Source organism: Mustela erminea, chromosome 1 (assembly GCF_009829155.1).
Source record: "Mustela erminea isolate mMusErm1 chromosome 1, mMusErm1.Pri, whole genome shotgun sequence".
Taxonomy (NCBI): Eukaryota; Metazoa; Chordata; class Mammalia; order Carnivora; family Mustelidae; genus Mustela; species Mustela erminea.
In genome coordinates this window covers 186,133,506-186,155,930 of record NC_045614.1, presented here as the reverse complement: position 1 = coordinate 186,155,930, position 22,425 = coordinate 186,133,506, and the positions used below count along the sequence as shown (strand labels likewise).

The 22,425-nt window shown below is 34.2% G+C and overlaps 1 protein-coding gene across 1 annotated transcript in view; it reads right to left on the bottom strand.

Annotated features, from left to right (window-relative positions):
• The window catches only part of GBE1 (1,4-alpha-glucan branching enzyme 1), a 271,683-nt gene that overhangs the window by 59,671 nt on the left and 189,587 nt on the right, over positions 1 to 22,425 (bottom strand). Inside the window, exons 10-12 of the mRNA XM_032352229.1 lie at positions 18,708 to 18,806; positions 13,182 to 13,292; positions 8,686 to 8,857 (exon numbers count right to left, since the gene is read on the bottom strand). Coding sequence (XP_032208120.1) covers positions 8,686 to 8,857; positions 13,182 to 13,292; positions 18,708 to 18,806 — 382 coding nt within the window. The remainder of the gene's footprint in view (positions 1 to 8,685; positions 8,858 to 13,181; positions 13,293 to 18,707; positions 18,807 to 22,425) is intronic.

The window sequence follows — 22,425 nt, the reverse complement described above, 5'->3', positions numbered from 1 at the left end:
AACCTATACCTGTATCCAGAAATTGACATGGAAACGAGTTTAATTTGAATGAATGAATGAGCAAATGAATCAGTGAGTCCCACTGATTCCAGATTATTTCTGACATTTCAGTTTATGTATTAACATCTGATGTCATGGGGAATATGTGTTTTATGATTATGACATGAGTTTTCAGTTTTCTAGACTATCGTGCTACGATATAGTAGTGAAACGTTACCAGTTTTGTTGATTTAACTCTGCTAGTTCAGTATTTTTTAAATGAGAAACTTGAATCATTTATGTTTTGAGATACACCCAGAGAGTTATATGCAGCATTAATATTTCAAATTGAATGAAGGTGTACTCATTTAGAAAGTGTTCTTCTATAACACTATCCCCAAGACGAAGAAGGAAATGACAACCGAGGAAGCAAGGCTTCTGTTGCAAGAATAATTCTTACTTTAGTTCAAAGGCTTTCTGAACAAGTGGAGTATGAACATGACAGTACTGAAAGTGATGCATTCACTCTGTATTTGAATCTCTATCTATATATGATAAAACTCAAGTAGATGAAGTCAAATCAGAGGGGAAAACAAAACAACTTCCTTTGAAATAAAACTGGCAGCAAGCTTTTAATAAAAAGAGCTCCTCCCCACCAAAACCCAAAAAGTTATTGAAAAACATTTTCTTAATGTTCTGAGGTAAGAAACCCGAGTACCTGAAAGTGAAGAAAATTATTTGGGGTTAATTGTTTGGTGTAACTTTCTCCATACCATTGCCTAGTCTGGGACAGGGTTACAAAGAGCCCTCTGAAAAGCTACATTTTGCACAAAATTCAACCTGAAACTCAGGGATGGCAACATTTTAGTGCAGTTTATTTTTGAAACTTATATTTAAAGGACTATTAAATGATATTTCATTTCAAAATTATGATTAAATTTTCTTCATTTTGTTTGGATACCTGATTCTTAAAACCCATTCCGCTTTGTCTGCCAGTATTTTAAATCTGCAAGATATGTGCTTAGCTTAATGGTGATTTTAATTTATGCTCTGCTTGATATTGCAAAATGTTATATACATTTATATTTAAAATTAGTGAAATACATTGTTTCTTCTCTCTTTGTAGAATTCTAAATAGTCTTTAATAAAAATACTGTAGTAGTCTTCTCTTATCTGTGGGGATATTCTCCAAGAACCCCAGTGGATGCCTGAAATTACAGATAGTCCCAAGCCCTACATATACTATGTTTTTTCTATACATACACACACACACATACATACATACATACACACAAACTAATGATAAATTTTAAATCACAAATTAGGTATGGTAAGAGATTAACAACAATAATGATAAAATAGAACAGTTCTAACAATATACCTAATAAAAGTTAATGTAAAAGTGTTTCTCTCCCTCTCTTTCTCTCCATAAGTCTTATTGTATTGTATTGTATTGTTATTGTATTGTATTATTATAATAATTATTATTATTATTGTATTGTGCTCACCCTTTTTCCTCCTATGACGGTGTGAGATGATAAAATGCCTACAAGAGGTGAGGTGACTCATTTAGCCAATGTGACAAAGCCTTAGGCTACTCCTGATTCTGAGGATAGGTCAGAAAGAGGATCATTGGTGTCCAGATGGAAGTTGACTGGGCGGTAAACTGAAACCGCAGAAAGCAGAACCTACAGGGGGGACCCCTGTATCACTATTGACTTCGTTCCTAGTACTGTGATCACTGGGCATAGTAGCCCACCTGCTTGCCTGACCACACCCCTTTATAGCAGTTCCTGATGAGTCACATGATGAGGTCATGTGACTACTCCCTCCGCTTCAGATGAACTGGATTAGGAAACAGTATATAAGCAAATAGCTACTGGAAACCTGGACAAAATATATCCCTATCCTCATTTTCTTCTCCTCTGAATGGCTTTAGGATTTTATTTACATGTTATTAATGTATATTTAGTGAGGATATCCTACGTGTATGGCAGATATTTTTTATTTTATATTTATTTTTAGCCATCTATTAAATATTCTTAAATAGCCAGTGGTTACAAAGGGTAGCAAGACATATCCCCATAGATTATCAATGATCCTATGTATTATTTTTCTAATATGTATTCATTTAATTATATTATAAATACAGAAAAAAAGTAAACCACAAAGCCATTCAGTCATCAACACTGGGTCTTTCTTACTGAAGAATTCATGATACTTTAAAGTGATGCTAACCACTTTTTTTTTTTTTTAAGATTTTACCTATGTATTTGACAGAGAGAGAGAGAGAGAGAGAGCGAGAGCACTAGCAGGGGCTAGGCAGGCAGAGGGAGAGGGAGGAGCAGGGAGCCTGACTCAGGATTTGATCCCAGGACCCTTACATCATGACCTGAGCTGAAAGCAGATTCTTTTTTTTTTTTTTTTTTTTAATTTTTTTAAATTTTTTATTTTTTATAAACATATATTTTTATCCCCAGGGGTACAGGTCTGTGAATCACCAGGTTTACACACTTCACAGCACTCACCAAAGCACATACCCTCCCCAATGTCCATAATCCCACCCCCTTCTCCCAAACCCCCTCCCCCCAGCAACCCTCAGTTTGTTTTGTGAGATTAAGAGTCACTTATGGTTTGTCTCCCTCCCAATCCCATCTTGTGAAAGCAGATTCTTAACTGACAGAGCCACCCAGGAACCCCAACAACCACATTTTTTCATTTAACTTTCTAATCAAGGAATGATCACTAAATTCATTTCCATAGACCCAGTTTTTTAATTTTTATTTTTTAATTTTTTTTATTTATTTTTTATTTTTTTTATTTTTTTATTTTTTTTAATTTCCAGCATAACAGTATTCATTATTTTTGCACCACACCCCGTGCTCCATGCAATCCGTGCCCTCTATAATACCCACCACCTGGTACCCCAACCTCCCACCCCCCGTCCCTTATGCCTCCATCAGAAAGGATGAATACCCAGTTTTTTAATTTATTTGAAGTTTAATATTTCCAAATGACTTCAATCTTACTCCAGTACATCAGTCTTATTCCTACTTGACTTTGATTTCATAGCAAGGCCTCCTTGTGCCTTTCTATTCTACATCTGTCTAACTGAAGTTGCTTAAAAGTTCCACCAACAATGTCCTAACCCAGTTTCCTACATATTTATATGACATTTTCTGCTTATCTCTATCACTGTATCTAGTGCATGCACTAGTATAAAGATAATTGTCTGCTTACTTGTCTGTAATCCCTTTTGGGTTCTGAGACCTTGAGGGCAAGAACTATTTTTCACCTAAGAATATCTGCCACTTAGCAATGCTTGGTACACAGTGGATACATATAAATGTCTGGAGCATGAAGGAATTTTACAAATTGTGTTAAAACACAATCTAGAATGTGTTATGCATATGTTAAATTAGTAGTTTAAATTGATATGTATCTCAAATTTACTAACTTTTAAAATTGAACTTACTTTAAATCAATCTGCCTTCTTTATCTCTGTTTCTGTGTATATAGGAATTCTCTGTATAGGTATGCTGGAAAAACATTAAGTTTTATCTAGTGCCCACAAAGACCAATACACAGATACCATATAGTAGATACATAATAAATGTTAACCGATCAATATATATCCTAGAAGTCATTCTAGAAATGAAAACTAGCTGAGGTAACCCTCAGACCCCTTCATACATGAAAGCTAAGTAAGCTGTTTTGGCAGTAACATTCAGTAAATGTCACTATGAATTAAAATCAAAAGAATTAATATTTACTCTTAGACTTACTACAGATACGGTTTAATTTACCCCATATATCAACTTGGAAAATGTTACTTGATTTCTAACAAAGAATTATTGCATTTACTCATGTTTTAAAGAGGAAATGAATGAAACATTTTAAGATATTTTTATTTTAAGCATTGTACCATTAGGCAAGATTCTGAAGAAATACTCTTAGATGGAACAGGAACAAAAGTATGCAGGACCTATTTATTTAATGGAATAATTAATAATATTAAAAAGTTAACCATAATTTTAATTTTAATTCAACTAACTTAATTTAAATAAAAGTTAATAACGAGCTATGTGCCTAGCAATATTCTGAGTCTTGTATCCATATTAAATAATTTCACCCTCAAAACGGTCCCCTGTGGCGGGTGGTACTTCATTTTATCCCTGAGCAAACGAAGGCCCAGAAGGAATGCATCCCAGCCAAGTCACGCAGCTAGAGCTCTTGGATTTCCCCTCAGAGTGTATTTTTAATCGCTTTGCTCTACCTTTTCCTAAAAGATATTCATTAATTATACTGTGGTGGCTAATCTACATATTGATATAAAATTTTTTTTTAATTTTCTCAAATTGGAAATCAGAAGGAAAAGACCACCAACCAGCTGCAGTATTTTCTAGCTGTACAACATTACCCATGCCCCTTTACCTTCGTGAGTTGCAGTTTTGGCAAAATGTGACTTGGGACATTGACCTACCATACCTTAGTACACCTCTAACTTTTTCCCAAGGTTTCTTTTAAACGAAGACATGATATTAAAAAAAAAAAAAAAAAGTGAAGATTAAGTTAGATGATGCATATGAAAGTGCTTTAGAAAATACAGAATGCCATGTTAATATAAATTTACTTTCATTCATATTTATTATTTTAACTCTCTTATGATCAATGATAAAAATATAAACATAATTTAGCCATCCCTGCTCCCCTCTACTGTATTTGATTCTTTCAGATGATTACATGGTAGAAGAATAAGAAATATAAATGTATTTATTCATAGCCAGTTAAAATAGTCTAGCAAATAAAAAATTCACAGCAAATATTCCTCTCCTTTAATCAGAGAGAAAAAAATTATTGAAATTCAAAATTAGGACAATATAAGACAAAAAATAAGCAAAACAAAACAAAACAGCCAAACTGGCATCATTCTGAGGAAATTAGTGTTGGTCCTAATAATTTGTTATGAATAGAACACATATCTAAGTGCCTAATGAATGTATGTAAACATGTTTTAATAAACTATAACTTCTTCTCTTAACAACTTCTTCTACTAAAGAAAAATAAAAATAAAATTCCAAAAAGTGAACAAGTTTAAAAATGCCTAAAATGTGAATAAACAACCAGGTTGCTCTTCAGTCAATCTCAAAAAATTTCCTAAATTGATCTTTTTAAATATTAATTTCTTACATACCACTTGAAAAAAAATTACTCTGCTTATAACTATAACTGGTGATTGCAACTAATGAACTACTGCTAAAAATATTACAAGGTTGTATTTTTTATAAATATATATATATTTATTTATCTATTTATTACATACATATACATCTACCTGATATCCTTTTTTTAGAAAAATTGAAAGCCTTGTGATGTGCTAGATATTGTGCCAGTTGCTACTAGTTCCTGGAGATATAATAGTGACTAAGATACAGATGGCCCCTATTTTCACTGAGTCTTAAATTTACCAAAAGAGTAATATATTTAATAGTTTTTTAAATGTAATTTTTTTAAGTGCCCTGAAAGGTAAGTATAGGGTAATATAAAAATGTATAACAGGGAAAATTAGCATAGCATGAGGATTTAGGAAAAGCTTCCCCAAGGAAATGAGATTTGCAGATGAAGGATTTGCTCAGGTATGGGAGGGTGTGTTTGAGTGGAATGATTCAGAGAAAAGAGAACTGCAAATGTATAGAGCTCAGAATGGAAGGAGGTTAGTACATTCAATGAACTGAAAGAAGGCTTGCTTGGCTGGAGCAGAGCGATCAACACGGAGACCCACAGGAGACCATTAATGTGAGACTTACAGGTCAGCTGGAGGACACTAGTCATTGAAGCCATTAGGCAGGACAGTGACATGATCAGGAAATAGAAAAAAATATATATAAAGTCATGATAGCTCACAGGGAAATATTAAACTTCATAAAACAACACCAATAATCAGAAATTTTAGAGCTATTTGGAGATTACTGATTTTAATACCTGTGAAGAAATGCTAAGACTTAGATAATAAGACAGAGGAAATTAAAAAAAAAGGTGTTAATACTGGTGTTAAGCATTAGGAGCCATTTGTTTTAAGGACAGAATAGAACTTCAAAGCTCTCTTAGTCCTATAGCAAAAAATAATCTCAAGGTTATATTAGATACCACAAATATATTCACTTTATAGACCTTATAGAGATGTTAGAAATAATTATGTTTATTTATTGTTACTATTTATTGTTACTATGGGAAGAGTTTCCAAAACAGAAGAGATGCTCAGCTTGCCCTAGGTAGAATATATGCAGTTGACTATTAATAAATACTTCAAAAAGTTTATGAAGCTACTGAGATTTGTTAATATCCTAGCTGTCCATGACCCATTTTTACCCTCATGGAATATATACCAAGACTCAGGAAATAATTCTTAGCATGAATTTGCATCAGACTTTTCTTATTTAAAAATTATCAATATTTAACTAGAGCTGTTAAATCTCTGTCATGTATTGATAGTCTGATGCTTGCCTGCAGGTTCTGTTACGTGCTATAGGCTAGAACTGTCTTCAACAAAGGATGACAGTCTCAGGGAAAGGACTTTATTACGTAGTTCGAACTACCCACCCTCTCCATTCATTAGTTACAGGCTTCTAAATTGACGTTGCCTACACAACTTCCAGACTAAAGCAGTAAATTGAGTCAAGATTACTAGAATTCTTTTTTTTTTAAGGATTTTTTTTTCTTTTTAGTAATTTTTTTTTTAAAGTAGGCTCCATGCCCAGCGTGGGGCTTAAACTCACGACCCTGAGAAACAAGAGTTGCATGCTCTACTCACTGGGCCAGCCAGGTGCTCCAAGATCACTAGAATTTTGAATGCAGTGTGTTTTAAGAATTAATGACATAGGACTGACTGCATGAACTCGGAGGTTTTATTTTGGTTCTCTGTTTGGAAAACTGTTATAGTTTCCACACATACACAGAAGTGCAATCTGTTGTTTGTTTGTTTGTTTTTTTAAGTGATCTTCAACTGTAATAACTTCATGAACTGCTTTTGTAAATGAAATAAAACATTTAAAAAAAAAATCTCTCACTAAAGCCCCACTTCTTCTTACTTTACATGGTGACATATTTATATAGGTTCATAGACCCTATCTTTTTATTAGGATATAATCGAATAAACTGATTGTACAAATAAGGCCTTACTGGAAAAGCTATATTTGTGAACAATATTTATTGGGTCAGGGAGGACCAGTTGCTTTTAAAGAACTGAGGCCAACTTTTATTTATGAATTTAACAACTACAAAGTCTACTCAGGGAACCTGGCCTGTGACCTGACTGGCTGAGTATAGTCTCCCTCCTTGGGAAGGTCACTTCTGGACAACTCAGGAATATTAAAAGAGGAACACACCCAAAGGTACAGGCCATACAGGTGAAATATGGTGTATAGTTTATATGGCTGGGCTTTCTAACCTTGTTAGCAAACAACAGAGATACTTACTTACTTACTTACTTATCTACAGAGACTTTTTTTTTTTTAAAGATTTTATTTATTTATTTGATAGACAGAGATGACAAGTAGGCAGAGAGGCAAGCAGAGAGACAGGCAGAGAGACAGGAGGAAGCAGGCTCTCCACAGAAAGCCCGATGCGGGGCTCGATCCCAAGATCCTGGGATCATGACCTGAGCTGAAGGCAGAGGCTTTAACCCACTGAGCCACCCAGGCGCCCCTACAGAGACTTTTAAAAGTCCAATCTGAGGTTCCTTAAAAAAACTTCCAGATAGAAATGAATTAATTTGAAACTCTAAAGTTTTTACTATAGAAAAATAAGTCAGCCTTTCATATATACTTCCCAGCCTTTCTATCTCTCTCTAGTGTGAAAACTGGTGAAATCTAAAACTCAAATGCTCAAATGACAGTTTTAGACCAAATAGAACAGAAAATATTATTAGTTGACTTCTGTATTTCATTTTTCAAGATCCTTCGGATAATAAAGACCTTTGACTATTCATAGTTTTCCTATTTTTTTTAAAGATTTTATTTACTTCACAAAGAGAGAGAGAGAGAGAGCACAAGTTGGTAGAGAGGCAGGCAGAGAGAGAGGGAGAAGTAGGCTTCCCGCTGAGGAGAGAGCTGAACAGGACTCTGAGATCATGACCTGAGCTGAAAGCAGAGCCTGAGATCATGACCTGAGCTGAAAGCAGAGCCTTAACCCACTGAGCCATCCAGGCACCCCCATAGTGTTCCTCTTAAAAAAAAAAATATATATGTCTATTACAATATCCTTTGCCTTGGTTTTTCACATTTATAATATAAACATACTGATATACAATTACCTCAAAAACCAATAAACTTAGCTTGATATGTTATGGCATGACAATTTTATCTTTCTTACGTTTAATGTGAAAGCACTAAAATAATAAAGTAAACTCCAATGTTTAAATTCAGAATAATTATAAGTTTTAAAAATAGCTCATCCCACTTGTTGACAAAAAAAATTAACTAAGATGACAGCTATTAGACTACTCTTGCACCATACATTAGTATAACAATGATCTCATAGTAATTTAATTTGTGCAGTTTATAGATGACAGTGTATGAAAGAAACAAAGTTGTAATCTTCTGTTTTAAATCTGAGCAGTAATTCAAACTATTCTAGATGATTTATGTCATATGTAATATTAGTTAACATTCTGAACATAGATGGGGTATGTGTTCAATTCATACTTACCCATAAAATTGAGATAGCCTTCCCCACCGAGGGCATGAGTAATGAGTCGAATCATTTTATGAAGCTGTATTCCACGATCGATAACTGGAGTAAACGGGGTCAGAACACTCATGTTGGTATACATTTCAGCATCCATCAACCAAAATGCCAGTGTCTTATCTCCAACGAGTGCCTATGGAAATAAAAGTCACTGAGATAAATGCAAAGAATAAGTACTAAGCACTTGTGATTTATACCAGAATAACACATGATTACACGGGATGGGAAACAATGTAGGAGAGGTGTTTGAATTAGTATTAATTTCATGTGTTTTCTAATAGTTGCTTTCTATGCAGAAGGTGAATGGGTAAAATGAGGTGAGCTGGTCAGAGATCAACACCATCTATTTCAGGATGGATTTTTATTTTTAAAGAGCTTGGTGAAAACTCAGCATAAGCCACCTGCATATTTCTTATACCTGAGCTGAAGCTTCATGTTCTCTGAAAACTGGAATAAATATTTATTATAATGTTGAGAATACTAAATAAATTTTTAAAATAGTTTGCATTACCATGACTTTGTTTGTTTTGAAAGAATAGAAGACTTTCTTAAAAATCATTTATATGTATATGTATTTATATTTATGTATATGTATTTATATATATAAAATATGTACATAAATATAGTAAAATGGACCCTTGTCCCCTTCAGCAGAGGGTTGACAGCTTTTCCTTAAAATCTAAAATTTGCTTTCTCATTCAATTTGACATCTAATCTAAAATTAGTTTGTTTTTATATGAAAACATAACAGTTGATAAATAGGTCAGGTAATTCCGAAACATCCTGAGTAGCAGAAGGGAGGCTTCTTAACAATCTGAACTACTTATGGTTAACAAATGGCTAACTAATGCAAAATATTTTTCATTGACAAAAAATAATAGTGAAACATATATGAGATAAAACCATAACCTCCTTACCCTATTATAATAATTTTCATTTTTAGAAAAAAATATTTTTCCTTACAAATGTGTTATAATCTCTAAGCGATTTTGATTAAAATGACTTTTTAAAATGCTGTTAGAAGAATATCTACTCATTCTGTGGGTTTTGTCCTTATTTTTAAGGACCAAGAAAGAATTAGCTCAGAATATGGTTCCTGGCATAAGGATTTTCAGAGTTTGATTAGATGGTAATTGTCATCTATATTACTTGCAGTCAAACTATTTCACTTTATCAAAGTTGACTCTTTGTTCTCTGACTTATAGATAAATATTTTAAATCTAAACTTATAAAGTGAATGTGTGCAGTTATGAACCGAACTGTGCCCTCCCCAAATTCATGTTGAAGTTTTAACCTCCAATGTGGCTATATTTAAAGAGAGGGCCGATGTAATTGAGACTGAATGAGAGTGAGGCTGTAACCTAGTAAGAGTGGAGTCCTTATATGAAGAAGAGGAGAGAGATTAGGAATGACTGTGCACAAAAAAAGACAATGTGAGAACAGGAAGAGGATGGCCTTTTACAAGCCTAAGGAAGGGGCTTCAGGAGAAAATGAACCTGCTGACACCTTAATCTTGGACTACCAACCTCCAGAATTATGAGAAATAAATTCCTATTGTGTAGACCACCCTGTCTGTGGAATTCTGTTATGGCAGCCCTAGTGGACTAATAACTTGCACCAATACAATGCAGCTTCAATCCGACATGTAACTTTGGTGCTATATAACGAGATTCAATAATAAGCTCCATTGTTAAAAAAGTTTGAAGACAATGTATATATACTTGTTAAATAGCTACTAGGCAGTACTGGTTCTTTTCCTTTTTCCTTTTCTAAATTTTTTTATTTGACAGAGGGATAGAGAGTGAGAGAACACAAGCAGGCGGAGAGGCAGGCAGAGGCAGAAGCACACTCTCCGCTCAGCAGGGAGCCTGATGCGGGGCTTGATCCCAGGAGTCTAGGATCATGACCTGAGCCAAAGGCAGATGCTTCACTGACTCAGCCACCCAGGTGACTCAGCAATAATGTTCTTAAACAATCTGTCCTTTTCCCTTGTTTGGAATTGTTTAATTATACACTTACCTATAACTGTGTTTATTTCTTCAATCTATGATTCTATTAAAATTATTTTTGTAACTTCTGCTTAGATTTCTACCCTGATGCATATTTTTCTGTATTATTCATTATAAACATACATCTTTATAATTTCATCAGATTTAAGAGTCAATGTATTTTTGCTTTTTTTACAAGATTTTATTTATTTATTTGAGAGAAAGAGATGGAGAGAGAGAGAGCACGAGTTGGGAAAGAGGGAGGAGCAGGTTCCCCGCTGAGCAGGGAGCCTGATGTGGGGCTCCATCCCAGGACCCGGGATCATGACCTGAGCCGAAGGCAGATGCTTAACCACTAAGCCAACCAGGCACCGTGTTTTCGCTTTTAGAAAGAACTAGGAAACCTGAATCTTTTTATACATTCTGACAATTGGTAATAAAAGGCAAAATTACCTAAATCTTAAAATATGAAATAATTCTTGATAAGTCTATAATTTTCTATACATTTTGGGATAAAAATATGAAAATAATTTGTTTCATTTTCAATTTGTTTAATCAATTCATTTATTCTTTTATTCATTTATATAAAAGTAAACATATCTAGAGAGCTCAAAATCTATTATAATTGCTAGAAATGTGCAATGTAAAGAAATTATACAAGTATTTTAGTTTTCATATTTTTATGTATTTGGTAAGAGTTCTTCCATGCTTAAATTCAAATTATCCATTTTTGATTTTTTTAGTTTTTGGGTCTCATTTTTTGTAGGTATTTAGTTGATCTGCTTTATGGCCAATTTAAGTTGAAAAGAAAGCTGCGCCCTGATTTGGAAGATAAGAAATTTAATATAGGTTTATATCCTGAGTCAGAAAACGTTCTGTAAAGGCTACCCAGTATATATTTTAGGCATTGTGTGCCACTTTCTCAGTTTCCACTACTTAAATCTGCCATTTTGGCTCAAAGGCAGCCACAGATAATATATACGCAGTTAAATATGGCTGTGTCCAATTACCTTTACAAAAACAGGCAGCAGGCAGAACTTGGTCCACGGGCCTTAGTAGCTAACCTCTGGTCTACTTACACTTTCTCACTAACTAAAGAGGACACCTGAAAATGTACTTCTCTACCTTAAATGGTCAATTTCTGCAAAAATAACAGACTTATTGTTTGAGCTTCAATTTTCTTCGTAAACATACTACAAATAATTTCTTTTTTTAAAAGATTTTATTTATTTATTCATTTTAGGGAGAGAGGAGAGAAACAATGTGAGTCAGGGATGGAGCAGAGAGAGGGAGAGAGAGACTCTCAAGAAGACTCCATGCTGAGCACAGAGCCAGATGTGGGGCTTGATCTCAGGACCCTGATCATGACCTGAGCTGAAATCAAGAGTCAGATGCTTAACTGAGTGAGTCACCCAGGAGCCCCATGCAAACAATTTCAAAAATTTCTATTCTCTCCTTTTTAATGTATGAAGAGCATATTTTTTGTTGCTTATGCTTATGAGGATTAATAGGGATTTAAAAAACTAAATGGCCTTTGTTCCTGCATTTACTTAGGGTTATTGGACAACCACTAGGAGCAGTCACAGTGCTAAGGCTGGAAATCTAAAGGTAAGAGAAACAAATGTTCTGCCCAAAATGTGAGGAAAGGAAGGAGGATGAGGGAACTATTTCCCCCTATACAGCTAGATGAGGTCTTGAGGGAGAATATGATATCTGAGGCAGGGTGGTAGGACTTTATAGAAGCTTCCCAGGTGCTCTAGACATTTGCTGGTGTGTGGGGGAAACTGCAAGATTAGAACAAGATTGACCTATTCAGGAATGGGTAGGAATGTAATCATACTGAAGAGTAAAATGCTTGGAGAGTTGAGCAGAGAATGAAAGTGGAAACTGTGCCTTAGGCCAGAATATGAGTGGCCTTGAATGAGAAGATTCAATCAAAAGATCTGTGTTGACGAAATGAACTCTGCTCTTTGGAAAATACCTCAGGTTGCATTAGAAAGGAAGGGCCAAACCTAACCAAACAGGGGTCAGGGTGATTACTCAGCAAGAGATTTGAGCGATTAGGGGGTGGGGGTCGGGGGGATGGGAATGATGAAAGCTTGTCAGAAGGCATAAAAGAAACCCTCTAGAAGGATATCTAAAATGGAAATTAAAATTAACCTGGATCAGCACCAACATTTCTCTTGTTACAACAAAGGAAAACATGTAAGAGAACACTTGCAACTGTCATTTTCAATTTTTAATTACAGTTTGGCAGAGTAAAAATAGTACTGCATTTTGAAGCTGGAATTTATAGATTTGCAAAATAATTTTAAAAATGTTTTTCAAGTATGAGTTTTGACGTAAAGATAGATACAAGTTATATGAACTGTATTAAACTATAGAAATTTGTATTAAGATGTTTGTATTAGATATGTTAATAAATACAGAGAGAGACACAATTAATTTATACACATTAATTTCATTTACCTGATCATGGCTCTCTGCATAAGCAATGCACTTTTCCAGGTAGCGTCTGTTTGTGAGTGTGTACACAATATTGCCCATATTCCAATCTTCATCTTTAAACTCTTTAAGTAGCTAAATGCAAGAGAGAAAATAATTTGAATAAACCATTACTGTTCTTACCTTAAGTCACTATCTGAGGACATCCATCGTATCAATCCTTGACATATAGATACAAGGGTAACCGTGCTGCAAAGTATCTTTGGTTAAACTTTTACTAAAATCACAGCTTTTATACAGACTGACCAAATGACACTGATGTGGTATGTGGGGGTGTGTGCTTTGGCCTTTGTGCAGATGATGTGATCATTATATTTTAGGATTTTTTTCAACCTTTTTTTTCCTCTGCTACCTCTTGATTAAGACCACAGTGAAGTGTTATTGTGCACATATCTTTCTGTCACTTTCACAAGACAGAGATATATTTGCTACATTTTTAGGCTGAATAAAGAAAATTTTAGGAGGAATAATGCTTTGCTCCATTCTTTAAAAAAATGATAACTAAAAAAAAAAAAACAACTGTTACTTCAAAGTTTAAAGGCTAATTATAATGAAATAATTACCATCTTTACAGACCACATATTTCTTTCTCCACTTTAGTTATCACTCAGTCTACAATCTGGCTTCTCCTCCCTTTTGACGCAAATGACCTTGCCAAGATTGTGGATGACTGTCTCTTAGGTAATAATTTCTCTTTCTCAGGCAAGTATTTGTTGTACATGTTGAGAGTGCTGACTCTATCCCTTCCCTTGAAGCACTTTCCTTCACAGCCTACCAGTGTGAAACTCTTGATTGCTTTGTTTTCCGGCATCCTGCAGTGTCTGTTCCTCTGCCTAGCCTATAAAGTTGGTGCTCTTGGAAGTTATTCCTAAAAATAGCCTCTTTCTTCTACTCAGTAGATTCTTTGAGCATGCATTCATTCTTCTGTCCAAAGTGTCAATTGCACTCTGATAGGCAGCATTCTAAGATGGTCCCCATGATTCCTGTTCCTCCATATTCAGATCTCTGTGCAATCCTTTACCTCAAGTGGGGGTGGGACCTTGGAATAGGATGGATGTCCTCTGAAGAAACCATAAATAGCAACTGAGAAATTAGATTTGTGGTTATTTTTTACACAGCAACTAATGCAAAACTAGGGCAAATTCTGGTACAAGACATGGGGTTTAGGCCTCCTTGAATCTTCCTTTGTTGATTTTTGGCCTATGGAATTCAGATGTGCTTAGCCGTCTCTCATAATTTCAGTGTGAATCGTTAAGACACCAGACAGCAGATTGTGTTAGGCAGAATAATGACGACCCAAAGATGTTCACATCCTAATGCCCAGAGCCTGTGAACATGGTGTCTTACATGCAAAAGGACTTTAGAGATATGATAAAGTTAAATACATTGAAATGGAAAGATTATCCTGAATAACTTGGATGGGTCCAATGTAATTATAGGGATCTTTCTCAAAAAGGGGAGTTGTCAGTTCTCCTGAGTTGTCAGAGTAAGAGAGAAATCTGAAGATGCTACCTTGCTGGGTTTGGAGATGGAAGAAGGAGCCATGAGCCAAGGAGTATAGGTGGCTTTCCAAAACCTAGAAGCCTTCAGAAAAGGCAAGGGAACTAGAGCCTCCAGAATAAAGGAGGCCTTGTCAAGTCTAGTAAGACCCATTTTAGATTTGTGACCTACAGAACTATGAGAACTACATAACAGTAAAGTTGTGTTGTTTTAAGACACTTTTGTGGTAATTAGATACAGCAACAATCTGACACTAAAGTACAGACCCACACTAATATGCCCACTTGATTTTTGAGTAATGTGCAAAGACAATTCTATGGAAGAATAGACTTTTCAACAAATCATGCTTGAAAAGTCGAAAATCAGCAGAAAGAAAGAAAGAAGGAAGGAAAAGAAACTTGAACTAAGAAACTAAGTTTTAAATATTAATTGCACAAAAATTAATTAAAAATGGACCATGGACTTAAATATAAAAGTATAAAATGTTTAACAGAAAATATTAGACTCGACACCAAAAAGGTCTCTATCAGAAAAAAAGGATAAATTGGATTTTATCAAATTTAATATAGACAAAGAACTTTTGCTCTGTCAAAGTTCACATGAATAGGATAAAATGAGAAGCAGCAGACTGGGAGAAAACCAACCATATATATAATAGAAGAGTTTAATTTAAATTATATAAAGAACTCTCAAAATTCCACAGCAAACAAATGATCCAATTAGAAAATGGCCAAAAGATATGAATAGACATTTCATCAAGGAGGATACAGAGAAGGCAAATAAAAACATGGAAAGATGTTCATCATCATAAGCCACTAAGGAAATGCAAATTTTGAAACCATAGTTAGATATCACTACATACCTACTACAGAATGACTAAAATAGGTGCAAGGATATACAGAAACTGGATCTTTGCAACATTGCTGGTGGGAATGTAAATGGTACAGTTGCTCTGGACAAGTCTGGCAGTTTCTTTAAAAAATTAAATATCCAATTACTCAAATAAATATCCAACTACTATATGATCCAGTAACTGCACTTTTGTGCATTTATATTAGATAAATTAAAATTTATGGCCATACAAAATCTACACACACATGTTTAAAGCAGCTTTATTTATAATAGCCCCAAACTAGAAACAATATTGACATCTATAATGGGTATATGACTAAGCAAACCATGGTATATCCATACCCTGAAATACCATTCAGGAAAAAAAAAAAAAAAGGAATAAACTACTGATACATGCAACCAGAGAATCTATATGAAATGAATCTATATGAATCTCCAGGGAATTCCGCTGAGTGAAAAATGGCAATCTCAAGAGGTGACATAGTATATGATTTCATTTATATCACATTCTTGAAATGAAAAGAAAATTACAGAAATGGAGATCAGATTAGTGGGTGCCACAAGTTAAAAAGTGATTGGGACAACATGAAAGAACTTTATGTGATGGACTATTCTGTACCTTAACTACATCGAATGTCAGTATCCTAGCTGTGAGAATGTACTCTAACTTTGCAAGACGTTACCACTGGGGAACACTGGTTTAGACTGCACCAGATCTCACTGCATTACAACTGTTCTTAAAACTGCATGGGGATTGCATGGAGCACGGGGTGTGGTGCAAAAATAATGAATACTGTTATGCTGGAAATAAAAAAAAAATAAATAAATTGGTAAAACTTGAAAAAAAAAAAACTGCATGGGAATCTGCAACTATCTTCATACAAAAAGTTTAATTGAGGAACTTTATATAATAAAAAAATATAAGGTACTTAAAATATTTGGTGGAATTAATGTATAAATGAATGAATTCAACTAAATACTTACATCAACTTAATATAAAAAGGTGATAAAAGGGGGGCGCTTGGGTGGCTCAGTGAGTTAAAGCCTCTGCTTTCGGCTCAGGTGATGACCCCAGGGTCCTGGGATTGAGCCCCGCATTGTGGCTCTCTGCTCAGCAGGGAGCCTGCTCCCTCCTCTCTCTGCCTGTCTCTTTGCCTACGTGTGATCTCCGTTAAATGAATAAATAAATACTTTCTAAAAAAGTGATAAAAGGTAGGTAGATAACAAAAACGACCAAATAAAATGAAAAGAGATGCTGCAAATCTGCCATATTTTAGATTGGAAAATGTTTGTTCAGTAAGTGATTAAATATGATATTCCAAACTACTAACTTTGAACTAACAGAAGTAGAAAGTGGTAAATAATTTGCTTTTGAACAACAAAAATATGAATGAAATCTAGCATTCTAATCTAACTCAGACCCTCTGGGTAGATCATGACGAATACCACATACATTCTGAGTAAAGCTACCATTTGGATTAATACTCTTGTATGCTTTACTGACAATTGGGGAAACAGTAGTCATTAATGGAATTATCTTTTTAAATGCATAAATTACATAAGTAGGGTAAATCATTGAGTTTTATAAAATATTATTTTAACTGTCTCTTGTCTTACTAACCACTTTGGTGATGCAAAGATTTTTAAATAATTACATAAAACAGAAGATGACATTTGCCTTTAGAGAATTCATGATCTAAGAAGACACAGTGGTCATATTCTAAACACAGGACAATATATTTTTCCATTCTTATGAGGTACTGACTAGGATAGTACCTTGAGCATTACCTTATGTTTCATAAGGTAAATTAATTCTTTCTTTTAAAGCAGTCATCATTGTTCAGAAAAGGAAATATCACTGTGGGCTATAATTCTAGGTTTCTATACACCTTGAAATATTCTTGAATCTGCACAAAAACTGGTGAAGGCTTTCCAGTAGGAGGTGAAAAAAGGAAGATTTGCACTCGTGAGGGAAGTTTGTGTGGAAGATTAGAAATCCTTAAAAATGGTGGTAAAGACTCTTAAACCAAATGTTAAAGACCCTTACACCAAAGTGAGAAAACTGAAGGTAACAGTATTTTTATAAAATGACAGATATAAAGCAACTTTCCCAGGTGCTGAAGCTAGAATACATACTTGTTTCTTTGATTTCTGAGTCTAGTCATCTCTAGAAAACATTTGCTTTTTTAACTTGACAATGTCTAAGGAATCATTATAAATGGAGAAGCAGAAATTATGTTGGTAAAGATTTAATGTCACAGCTGTGCACTGCACAAATTGCCTAGGGGCACAGGAACGAAAGTTAAGACAGGATTACAATAACCACTTCCTTCAGAGTGGGCTCCATGGTTTTTCCATCCAAAGTTCAGTGGGTCTATCACTGTGATGTAAAGGCACCAGTTCACCTCTGTACCAAAGGGTTTATCAGAAGGCTATGATTTTTCGAGACAGAGCTGACTTCTTACACTTATTAAGCCTATGCTTTTGGACATAGCCACTCAGAAATGCTATAGGTCAAATCTAAGTCTACATAAAAGAACATTGGTCTTTTAGACAAATGTTAAATAAAACAAAATATAATCCAAGGTACTAAAATGTCATTAAATTTAATAAAATTATATTAATTATGTGCAAGGTGTCATGTACAATTATTCATCCCCAGTGCTTGACACATGGTAAGGATTTCTAAATGTTAAATAAAGGAATGGATAAATCCAAATCTGTTGAGGAAAAAACATGCTAAGAAGCAAGTATCGGGAATTAAGGAGTTACTTCTACGCTGATGATCTGGAGGCAGAAATGGATGCCTTGATGACATTTAATGTGTTTTAAATATAGAGCTCTGAAGTTTCATAAAACTGGATAATGTAAAATTCCAAATACACAGCTAACATTATATTAATATCTTCCTCTTGTCTGAATAACTCAAGTATGAATAAACTAGAATTTTTAGAAGTCTGTGAAGAATCTTATTAAAAAGCACAGAATCAACATGCTAATGAGAAAAGTTAATATTTCAATTATAATAATTATAATATTTATAACTAATGACCACAAATCAAGAAATAAACGAAAGAAATAATAAATAAAAACATAATACATAGGATTTACAGGGGAAAAAATTGCATGAAATCTTACCTGGATCCATTTATCTGGAATTGCCATGGCTAATCGATAGTCAAAGCCAACCCCTCCCTGGGAAATCGGAGAACAGAGAGCAGGCATGCCTGATACGTCCTGAAATAAAATATATCAGCATTATCAATTCACATTGCTCAGATTCTGAGTATTTTTTTTTTATACAGTAAATTCTGGGCTAATAAATAAAAACAGTAAATGGGAGCACATATTTTTGGAGTGTTCTGGCACTCCAAGTAAAAGTAGTTACAACTCTGACAGTATATTTCATTTCCCACTAACGTTTTGTGTAATGCTTTTCAAAGCAAGACAACTTCAATCTCAAGAGGCGAATTTTTTTTCTTCTCCTTAGTATCACAAAGTGAACACACAAAAAAATAAGATGATTACTGCTAAAACATAGTTTCTTAGACTTACTTTTGAGCTAATATACGAACACTTTGCTATTGCTTTCATCAAACACAAAAAGCCATGTGGCATGTATCTGTTATACTTATTCTGTTTGTATACAGTCCTGTCATGGAGGGCATTCTGGGAGCACTAGCTTCTGATGAGATAGAAAGACGACTTAGTACATTAAGAATGAAGCAATATGATGGCTTTCACTATAGTCAGCAACACTTGAAATGGGTCTTAAGGTTATCTGATGGATTCTCTTCATCTAGAAGACACAGAAACTGAAGCTCACTCAGGTGAAGGAATCTCTAAAGATACGGTTCTCAATGGTAGAGTCAGGACTCAAATGTCAGGCCCTTCCACAGTGTATCTTCCTTCTCTATCATGCCACTCCTAGATTACTGATAACTGAATAAACAAGGAAAAAAAAAAGATGGCACGAGGACCCAGACGTAGTGAAATATATTATAACAGCAACTGTGAGCCACATATTAGCAATATGAGCCACACGTTAGCAATTCTAACTCTACAATATCTTTCAAAGAAATCCTTTTCTCTTGCTCCATTTCTACAGCCACCGTCTTATTTAATCTTCATAACTCCTTGCTTAGACCATTATGCTTCCAAATGGAATTCCCCATCTCCAGTTTCCCTTCACTCTAATTGCTGCCAAATTAACCTCTTTTTCTTTAAAGATCGGTTTATTTATTTTAGAGAGAGGAAGAGCAAGAACAAAAGTTGGGGGACAGAGAGAAAGAAGCAAACTCCCCTGAGCATGCAGCTCAACACAGGGCTGGATCTCACGACCCCGAGATCATGACCTGAGCCGAAATCAAGAGTTGGGTGCTTAACCAACTGGGCCACCCAGGCTCCCTCTAAAGTAACATCTTTTGAGACAGTGCCCTAACACTGCCCATCCATAGCTTCCAATAGCCAATTACCAAAACCTCAAATTTTGTAGCGAAAGATTCAATTCAACAATCGTACTTTACATATGGACAGTATAATTTCCTATTTGATTATTTGCCTCCTTACTCTCTGTTAGAATGTACAATCCATGGGACAAGGGTTTTGTGGTTGTTGCTGTTGTTGTGGTTCACTGACAGACGCCACAAATTCAGAGTAGGACAAGAGCACCTGGCATAAAGCAGGAGCTCAATACAATTTTATGAGTGAATGAATAAAGGTGATGTCAGGAATTCAAAGGTAAATAAGACATAATATTTGGCCTTCAGGATTTATACACTGAAACCTAAATAAACATATACACACTTATCAGTAAATGATGATGTGAAGCAGTTCTTATAATTGTTAACTAAACCACACAGAAAGCCCAACGGAAAGACCTATAGCTTTCCACCACGATTTCTACTATTATATTTCAAGTACTAAATACATCATTCACTTTGAAATATTTACTCTTCCCTGTGCTTGTCACAAACTCTTCTATGTTCTATCACATACTCTGAGCTCTCTGAAACTTAACTCAAATGCTTCTTCATTTATACCACCATCCCGAAACTCTTCACACAGAAAGACTGGTAAAAAAGAAACATATGATCTCTTCAGAATTCTAAAACAATTTTTTAATTGTTTTCTAATGAAAGAGAGATACAATTAACTATATTGCATAGTGGAATGTATCTGTAAGAAAATGAGATATTTGTCAATATCCTATTTCTACATCGTACTTCATAGTTTATAACTAAAACTCAGACAAAAAAAGTAAAAAGTATGAATGTGTAACAGAAAAAAAATGAAAACAAGTTATATCTTGTAATAGGTCATATTTTCACTATCAGGGTGGGTATTTAGTTCTGTTCCTTATAAACATCAGCTGAATATGCATTAAATTCTAGGCACTTGTATTAGGCACTGGAATTGTAGACAAAATGCCTTCCCCAGAAGAGTTTCCATGAGACTGAGTTTTCCTGGGCTGGTGATAGGCTGGTATTAATGATCAAGGTAATTTTTCTCAAGAAACACTAAGGTGCATTCTATATTTGTTCTAAAGGTAGTTTTAGGAAATACTTTGTTAGGAAATAGAATATGCTAAGAAAAATATTTGGATACTGATTGGCCTTGACTCCTAAATCTGAATAAGCTACTCCATTAAGGCATATAAGATATTTGTAGCTCTTTTTTTGAAAGAAAGGAGTTAATGATTATCCTCTTAAAATCTGAAGAAGGATAGTCATAGGTAAACATAAAGGCTGCTAAAATAAATATACTTTAAGGATAAAAAAGTCAATACCTACCAACATAGCACATAAAAATGACCACGTATTCCAAATAAAGTTGAAGCAGTTTTATTTTTTAATATCTAAGGATATCTTATGACTATTCCAAAAGGAGGAGAAAACCTCAACAGAAAAATACTTTTAATTAATATATCAAAGAGAACCATGGGAAATGGTAGACACATTCTAGGAAAAAAAAAAGTCTTCAATTTTAGTAACTGTCATTGTAAATAAATTTAAATTTCTACTATAGGACTTTATATAAATTATATTACTTATTTGTTACACCACATTCCTTTCGTAAAAAAAAAAAGTTCATGAGGATCAATTTCACATTTTGAAGAGACTCCCACTAGACAGAAAACTGATGTACTGAAATTGAAGTAGTTTTCAATTTAAGTAGAATAAATTGAAGACACATCTTGTTAAAAAAAATCTAAAACCAAGTAATATAAAGTAGCCTAAAGTCTCAAAGTTTCATTGGTAGAAACACTGATAATCAGACAAGGGCTCCCTAGATGATGAAAGTATTTTACCTGAAATGAATGGAAAGATCAATGGAACAATTTTAAGTTTCATGTATTAAATAATTGCTTCTTTTTTTCCAGTACCTACTTCTGATTTGTACTGTCATTAATTGTTTGTAGTAACTTTTCATTTATACTGCCTCTGCTTTGAATTGTCATAAATATAACTGACAACATTTTTTGATGTTTGACAGATAAACTCATATGAAAGACAAAATAAAAGTTTAAAATGCACTCTGACATTAAAAGATACTCAGTACATAAATTGATTAGCACAGGTATTAGCAAGATTTGTAAGATAGGACCAAATGTAGTCAGGTAGATAGTATAAAATAATACAGGTTTATCAAAATGTTATTATAATTGTGTTTTTAAAAAAATCTGCATAAGAATTTATTCCAGAAATTTAGCGTCCATTGCTCTGTTCCTAGACTATTTAGAAGACAAAATGTCTAAAGAAAGGAACTGTTTTCTATTCAAAGATAAACAAGGCAATCATTCCATCTAGTTGAAGATTCAGTTTTGAGAAAAGATGGATACAAAAAGTCTATACAA